This window comes from Hibiscus syriacus, unplaced genomic scaffold, assembly GCF_006381635.1.
Source record: "Hibiscus syriacus cultivar Baekdansim isolate YM2019G1 unplaced genomic scaffold, ASM638163v2 tig00005978_pilon, whole genome shotgun sequence".
Classification (NCBI taxonomy): Eukaryota; Viridiplantae; Streptophyta; class Magnoliopsida; order Malvales; family Malvaceae; genus Hibiscus; species Hibiscus syriacus.
In genome coordinates, this window is record NW_024062077.1 from 33,250 (window position 1) to 42,095 (window position 8,846).

At 34.0% G+C, this 8,846-nt stretch overlaps 2 protein-coding genes across 3 annotated transcripts; one reads left to right on the plus strand and one right to left on the minus strand.

The window, feature by feature from the left end:
* The first annotated feature begins 676 nt into the window (after nt 1–676).
* LOC120200525 (cytochrome c oxidase assembly factor 5-like) lies at nt 677–7,620 on the plus strand. Its single transcript, XM_039201340.1, has 3 exons — nt 677–840; nt 961–1,064; nt 7,517–7,620. Exons 1-3 carry the CDS (start codon nt 771–773, stop codon nt 7,556–7,558), a joined length of 216 nt encoding a protein of 71 aa, XP_039057271.1. The 5' UTR covers nt 677–770; the 3' UTR covers nt 7,559–7,620.
* On the minus strand, nt 3,968–5,515 carry LOC120200524 (CAX-interacting protein 4-like). 2 transcript variants are annotated; one of them, XR_005523567.1, is made up of 4 exons: nt 5,235–5,515; nt 4,407–4,558; nt 4,238–4,333; nt 3,968–3,986 (listed from the first exon to the last, which is right to left on the minus strand). XR_005523567.1 is itself a non-coding variant. In XM_039201339.1 (3 exons), exons 1-3 carry the CDS (start codon nt 5,459–5,461, stop codon nt 4,323–4,325), a joined length of 390 nt encoding a protein of 129 aa, XP_039057270.1. In that variant the 5' UTR covers nt 5,462–5,515; the 3' UTR covers nt 4,054–4,322. The 2 variants fall into 2 exon arrangements, 1 of the variants encoding a protein (XP_039057270.1); XM_039201339.1 differs by lacking the exon at nt 3,968–3,986 and having other exon boundaries at nt 4,054–4,333.
* Nucleotides 7,621–8,846: the final 1,226 nt, after the last annotated feature.

The following is an 8,846-nucleotide window of genomic DNA, read 5'->3' on the forward strand; positions in this document are numbered from 1 at the left end:
ATTAGTAAAATAATAAATAAAGTAAAATGCTTAAATAAATTAAATACATAATATTAAAAATATTATAAAATATACCTTAAACTGAGAGAGTATTTGAGAGAATTTGAGAGAATATGGTATGATGAAAGTAATGGACGAGGAGTATTTATAGGGAAGGTTGGGGGGTAATTAAAGGTATAGCGCGCCCCCTGTACCGCGCTATACCCCACGTGTCAGATAAACAGCTATAGCGCGGAACAGGGGGCGCGCTATACCCACGTGTAAGCCATGTCAGCGTATAGCGCAGTACAGGAGGCGCACTATACCCCATGTGACGCCAAATCAGCATATAGCGCGGGGCAAGGAGTGCTCTTTACTGCTACGGGTGTTAGATCGGGAAATATAATCTGACCGATGTTAGATCGGTAAATATACCGGTCACCGGTGATTTTTCGGTAAAAACGCCCGAGAACAGACACTCATGTCTTAGCCCCTAAATATTTTGAATTTATCTATCAGAAAACCATTAACAAGAACAGTATTAAGTGTGATTAAAACAGAACCAAAATAATAGTTGAATGATTAAATATCTAATATAATTTGTTAGATATACGAACACAAATAGAATTAAGCTATATTTCAGGGCACACGGAATATTAAACAAATTAAAAAGATAGAAGGTAAAACCGTGTAATCAATCAGATAAACTTGATCGCGTTCTTCATCTTGGTTCGATTTGAAGACAAAAATACTTTTTCTTTAAAAAAAAATAATTGCTGCAAAATTGAAAAATGTCAAAATCTTGCAAAGGTTTGGCCATGGAACAGATAAAGTGTCTAAGTGAATCAGATTGTGTTAAGGTATTCTTTTTTTCCCCTTTCTCATCTGCCCTCTTTGTTTTTTCCTCCTTGATTTCCAGATTTAATGCCCAGACATGAAATCATAGAATATTACTGAATTTCCGAATTTGGGGTTTAATTAGGTTGAGAAGTTCATTCAGGGAATGCGCTGGAGAAAATAACCCTTCTATACCAAGCGAATGTGTTGGACTCAGAGAAACTTATTTCAATTGCAAAAGAGGACTGGCACGCTGATTCTGCTTCTTTCTTTTTCATGTCCATTATATTGTTGAATATTTTTTTCTTTATTATCATGGTGATAGGGTTTTAGTCATAGAGTTGATAATGGTGGAGGTTTTAATTCTAAGGGTGCATTCCACGTTCAGTACTTAAATTATCAGTTTTAGCATGTTTTATTTCATTTTTCAAAATCATACCTAAAGTTTAATTTTTGTTTCATTTTAGTATCTATTATTAAAAACATTGGTTTTTGTTTCATTTTAGTACTTGAAAAAATGAAAAGTTTAAATATTAAAACGGATCAAAACTAATAGTTTAAACGCGTTAAGTTGTTAACGGTGGATACTAAAATGAAATGAAAACTATGTTAGGTATGATTTTGAAAAAATTGAAAGCTTAGACATTAAAATAAATCAAAACTGATAGTTTAGGTACTATCGGCAGGGCCAAAACTGAAAAGTATAGATACTAATAGTGCTAATAGATGTCATTAAAATATGATTTTGTCATATCTTAATCAGCATGTTAACGTGTAGCTCAGATGATTATCAATTTTTTAATGGAAAAGGCAAATTTAAAATATATGAATAGTCAAAAAATTATTTTATAACTTTTAATAATTGAGGACTCAACAAAGTAACACCTATAATTGAGTGACTATATGTGTACTATTAATTAAGAATAATAAAGGCTACAACAAAAATAGAGTTTTAGCAGCGTTTTTAAGCGCCGCTAAAAGCACTTGCGGCGATAGCAAAAACGCCACAAGAACCGTCAACTATACCAACGCCGCTAATGTTAGAGGCGTTTCTAAAATAAAAACGCCGCAAAAAGTCAAGATCTATAGCGGCGGTTTTGAAACAAAGACCACAAAAGATTAGATTTATACCGACGTTTTTGGATACAAACGCCGCTAAAGGTCAAGATCTATAGCGACGTTTTTTGTACATACGCCGCAAAAGGTCAAATCTATAGCGATGTTTTTGGATACAAACACCGCAAAAGGTCAGACCTATAGCGATGTTTTTGGAACAAACACCGCAAAAGATCAGATCTATAGCGACGTTTTTAAATACAAAAACCACAAAAGGTCAAATCTATAGCGGCATTTTTTTATACAAACGCCGCAAAAAGTTATATCTATAACGGCATTTTTTGATACAAACGCCGCTAATTAGCATTTGTTTTCCTAAGATTAATTAATATTTTGCATATTTCATTTCTTCTCTACATCACCTAAATTTAATATCATGTAACTTTATATAAATAACAACCATAAATTTTAGTAACAAAATAAATTAAAATTTATAAACATTAAAATTAAATGTAATGTACTTTGGCATTGTTCTCTAGAACAATAACATCACTTGTAAAACCTTTAGATACTTCATAAACATTCTACATTTTCTTTACAGACTTGAGAGACAATTTTATTGAAGCTACTATTTACAGACTTACACTCCTGCAATACGGGCTGGAATAAGATCTCTCCAGTTTGAAAGTGTTCCTTTGACATAGTAAACCGGCCCACAGTTGGAGCCTCCAGTGATGCTCGAGTATCTTTTGACGGTTTGGTTTTATAATCAATAGCAACGTAGCATAAATTCTGTATTTTAATCATACAAAAAGAGTATCAAGAAAATTGAATGAACATGTTGCCAATTTACAGCAAGAAAGCAAAGGTAAATGATCTTGCATGAACATCAGAGTGAAGGTCTGGAGGCTCCAAAGGTCAACGAGGCATTGATTCAAAAAGGGAGCAAAAACACCAAAGTAAATTTATCAATTTTAAACACCTTTTACACTACTCAAACCATATAAAGGAAATAGCATTAACCCCAAGTTGCAGAGGATTACAGCATACATCTTTCAGTGTCCGCACAGTGTACAACAATTCAAAGGTAATGTTGTTCTGCTGCAAGAATTCCCTGAGGTATCCTGTTAGTTTCAATGCTCCCAGTCCAATAACTTCAACACCCACCTTATGCATAACCTTCCCATTTAAAACTATAAAACACGCAGAGTAACCAATACAAATCCAGCATTCAGATATTACAGAAAAATGGAGAAAGCGGACATAGTAAAATACGCATTAGACTGAAAAAGTCACAATAACCAGTTCTTTTAATTCCCTTTTTAACACGAAAGAAAAAAAAAACGATTAAGGAGATAGACATACACAGGACATCAGAAAATAATAATAATAATAATAATAATAATAATAATAATAAATCACCATTAATGTTAATTATCAATCAACACATGCTAAAACAACTCGAGAGAAATCAAGTACATACTTGGAACAACAGATGTAACTTGGAAACCAATGTTAACAACAATTCCAGATGTTCGTCTTGCTGCAAAGAGAGCTAAAGTTCCATGCATAATTAAGAAGGAATACTAAAAGAATCTGTCTTTGAAGAGTGAGTTGGAGAGGATGCTACTTCTCCACATGTGACAAATATGGGGGAAAAACACTTAAAGCAGTGGAAAGATTTAAGGTTCATCCAACTTGAACCGTGCATGAGTTTTGAGAGGGTATAAGCATTTAAACAATCATGTTTCTTTTTTCTCCTTCCTTCGACTATTTCTTGTCGCAAAAAAATGTCGAAGTCTAAGAGATGACAAGATCGCTAAATGTAAAACTCTAAGAGATGACACATTACACATTACAAATTCAGAAACATATATGTTCATGATTTTGTTCATCAACCAAACTTAGGCGCACCTTGAAAGGGGGAAATCGAAGCTGATAAATAAAGATGCGCACCTTGAAAGCTACATAATTATCAGTTTTATTCGAAGCTGATAAATCAGACTATCTTTCTAAACTGAAAGTGAAGAAACTGGCAAAAATGTTCATGAAAGAAAAATAGAACTGTACCTTCGATAACTTAATTTATGCTCTGTGCAAAACCATTGTAATCCCTGCCGTAAAAGGGGTTAATAATTAATTATGACAACAATCAGAGCTCATAAACTTTCTAGAGAAATTATTTAATACTTTGCCACTGTCAATGTTGCATAAGATTTACAAACTATCCTAGATACAGCTAGCTTCTAAGGCCCAAATAATCACTGGTAAGACAGTTCAAATTGAAGCCAAACACCAATTAAGAAACTTAGCCACCGAAATTCAACCCCAAAAATGTAAAAGGTAAGTTGGATGTTTTTGCCACCTTATAGCAATAATCAGCAAAAACATCATACTCTCTGCCGCCACCAACTTCTTCAACTGGCACAGCATCACAGATTTCTTTCAAATCATCTTGTAGCTGTAAAAACACGATTCCAAACCCGTATCCATCACCACACTTGAATTCAAATAACATAGGTTTCCGAACTTACCTGGGATCGGAATGATGTCTTCCCCTTGATGTAGTAGCCATGCCAGAGCTAACTGAGGGTAGAACCAAAACTTAACCATCTTTTGCCTGTCACTTTTCTTGTGCCTCTTTGAATGGCTGGACTCATGCTCACTGTCCGATGAATTGTTACCCCTACAACAATTTAGCCGTCATAAATGTTAGGGAACTCATTGACCAAGTTTCCATGTTAAGGTTACTAGTCTGTAAAATTCTAAATAACCAAATAGTTTTATGTAATTTCTACACCTTCCATGTAACACATAAAAGTATGAGAACAAAAACAATAAAAAGAAAAAAGAACATTGATGAAGGGAAATTGTTCTTGCTCATTTATCAACTATTCAGAGCCAAAAAGCAAGAAGTCTGATCATGCATTTAAGCTTCAGAAGACACAATTTTGCATTTCCTTATGTTTAGTAGTTACTGCAATACATACATCAACTTCCATTTGTATAAAATGTATGATAATACAAGTCAACTCATTGTACTATAAACAAAACTTATCGAAGGCATAAGCAACGAGCTCGCTAGATATGCATCATAAGCTATAATTTTGATTCATTTTGAAGCTTTCATCCCGGATTATATCATTACAACCCAATCTTATTTAAACCAGCAAAGAATTAAAAGTTGGAACAATATTAAAATATACATTACAATAGTAACATAAAAATTGAAAAATCCATGATAACGTTTCATTGAAGAATACTTCCAACGAAAATTCCAGATTTAATAAAATCTTAATTTATTCGCCTAACAGCTAATCTTAAACATCAATTAGTTAACAAAACAAACAATTTCTTTTTACCTGGAGGAATCGGTGTCAGACGAAGAGTAAGAATCGGAAGAGTGGCGGCGATGCTTCCTACGACGCCGTTTACCAATCAAACGGTTTTTCTTTCGGATTTTGAGAGAATCTCTGTCTCTTTCGCGTCGGTGACTGCGATGACGGCGTTTTTTGGCCCGTGAGGATGACGAATCGGACAAGGAATCCGTGGAACAATAAGAAGTATCCGAAGACGACGATGCCGCCATAGTTGAACCAAAAAGAGTTTTCCCCCCTCTTTTTGATCTGATATTTGGGAGAGGTCGCGGCAAAGGGCGGTCTGTTATAACCTAATTCAACTTATGATTATTATCTAAACAATTATTTAATTGTAGAAAAACCATTCCCTTAAAATAATAATTTTTAATTTGATTAAAAATAATAATTATTAATTATTCACTTACTGATAAGAAATATTTACTAATTTTTTCTATTAATAGAAAAGTTATAAACAATTCATTTTTTTCTACTTATATTATGATGACTCTAAAAGTAAATTTTTAAATATTCACCTCATAAATTACATTTAAAATATATCATTATTTAAAATTCTAATTGAATTAATGCCATAATTAATCGATATTTTAATTAGGATAAATTACGCATTTAATACCTAATTTAAAATATTTTCATTTAATTATTATAGCATTTCGTATAAATTCAAACAATTGCGGCGTTTATTGAAAAAAACCACTATAGGTAAACACTATTACGGCGTTTGTATAAAACGCCGCTAAAGTTCTATTTTATTGCGGTGTTTATTGAAAAACACATGTATAAGTTAACCCTATTGCAGCGTTTGTATAAAAACGCCGCTAAAGTTGCCATTTTGTGGCGTTTGGAACGTAAACGCCACTATATGTTTAAATTTAGTGGCGTTTACTCTAAAAACGCCGCTAAAGAACATTTTTGCTATAGTGTATACATTAAACAAAAAATATACACTTAATTAGGCTAGCAAGTTACTTGACATGGATGTTAAGATAATTGAACTCTGTTCATTCAATAACTTCGAGTAACTTGAGCTTGGCTTGATAAAGTATGAGCCAAATTTGAGTTTTTTCAAGTCGAACTCAAATAACTTGCGAGTACATAGAGACATTTCATTTGCAATCTTGCTCCAGACTTGATAATCAATGGTGAATATTCACACCCATATGGTGTGTCTTATGTTTTTCTTTATGTCACAATCGTGTTTAAGGTGTTATATATCTTCGGTTTTCAGCTTGTTAATCAATTTGTTTTGTATATATTTGGACATGTTCATGTATTTATGATCTGTTTATGTTATATTTTGTGTTGTATCATATCTTCTGTTACTTGTACATGATAAGTTATAGGCCAATATGTAGAATATGACTGATTCAAGTACAGTTAAAACCGCTTTCTGGCCTTATGTAAGGAATAATTAGTAATAACTCTACCTTAGCAATTCAATGTATTCAGGTTTCAAATTCATTTTGGCTCAAAGGAGTATATGTTGTATGTGTAAAATGCTTCTTTTTGTAAAAATATTATTTCTTGGGTATGAATAAAAATTTCAGATACCATTTTAATCCGAATCTCTCTTTTGAACAACGGGAGGGAAAAAAATTGTTGAGAGAAGGCCAGTAAAGTAATGCTTTTCCCTTTTGGATGCAATTTATTCGGTTGATACTTCCTTTGTGGAGCTGCAAAATGCTGTTTTTCATATTTACTGTCATATATTCATGGACCCTTAAGATTGTTCTTTCAAATTTATAGTCGGAGCGATCGGCCGGCCCTTTAAGATTGTTCTTTCCTAAAGGAGGATTGGTCCCTCGTAAAGGAGGATCAATCCTCGTAAAATGTTTTTATTAACAGTAAAATGAGAAAAATGGCAGGTCTGAAAATAAATCTTACACATGGTTAAGACACAAGAAGATATACGGTCACAAATTCGCAATAGGAATACACAAATTCCATCGTTGTTGCAACATTTCTGTGCTGCACTTTGCTATATTTGCTTAACAGTTCCATAATCAATAGAAAATGATTATCATTTCGAAGGCGATTAGTGCAGGTTTATGTTTGTATTGTTTTCAACACAAAAAAAGGAGGCTACTTTCAAATGAAATCGGAGCTTCGATTGTTAAAACTCTATGTTCGTTAACACAAACACAAACACTATATTATAAATGCTAGGTATCTTGGTGAATAATCTATCTCGACTATGTCTAGAGTTGAAGACTCTGCGATATACTACTAATGTGTTATACGTCTATTTCGTTTCTGTTCCGTTCCAGGTTGACATGAGAGCTGGGATCCGTGGAAACAAGGGCTACTAAGTGAATGGGGGATCATCAAATTCGCGACCGCATCTGCCATATCACTTTATGATAACGACAAAACCGTTGGACGATTTTCACATGTTTTATTTTTCTAGTTCCACCTTTGCTTACCATAATCTGGCTTACTAGCTTAGCTTAAGATGAGGTACATTCCCAACCATACTGGTATTCTAAAGCGTAGGCTCTAGCAGAATTAGTTCAAACTCTTACATGGTAATTCTAAGCCGGATTCGGATTAGTGTTGGATACGAGCGCTTTATTTATTCCAGGTGTGTATTATATACATTCCCAACCATATTGGTATTCTAAAGCGTAAGCTCGGATAGTATCGCTTGAGCTCATTGTCTTTCTATAATGGTCAATAGAAAGGCAGTGAAGATACCTTCCCATTGCAGGCTGAATAAAGAATTCAATAAGGTAAACTACTCAAATGACCACATAATTATGCTGTTGGTGTCGATATGATCTCCATAGTTTCGATTTTAGCAACATGACCACATCACTATTTAAGTGGTTTCAATGTAGCCACTTATCGTTACTAAACAGATGGCGTAGCTAATGTGGTTACTGACTAACGGGGAGTTAGAGATCCACATCAACTACGTCATTTGTTTAGTAGGTGTGTCGACACATATTTTCGTCCGATCGTGTTATATGGCATTTACGTGCTATGTGTTATTTTTTGTAGTATATAGTATACATGTATTATATCTCATAACAGATGCATATTATATTATATATTATAATTATATAGCATATATTACACACATATATTAATTGGGTTCCATTTATTTACAATTGCAAGCCCAATGTTTACAAAATAACCTAGCAGACCAACAGCAGCAACCCAACAAGTTACCTGGACCCGAGAACCAGTTGAGCAACCCGAGACCCGGTTCGCTTGTGCCCGACCCGCATCAGTAAGCTAGGGTTTCCAGAACCCTAGCCCCTTCTCCATCAGCGCCGCAACTGCCGAAGACTCCTCTTATCTCACGACTCCTCGCCAACACGCCCCAACGTCGATTTTTTCGGCAACAAGCAACGCCGTGGATTTATAGGACACCAAAAACAGCAAATATCACGCAATATTAGTCCAAGTAGAACTCTAAAAAGTCGGGATTAAGAATAGCATTTTTAGACTATAAATGCCATGTAAATCTCACAAGAAAATAAGGAAAAATGAAGGCAAAATAGTTGTAAAACTTTCAAAACCCATTTGAAATAAAGGTGTGGTTTTTACCTTGTTTTGTCGATCGATGTTTGTATGTAGGAGTGATATTTGTTC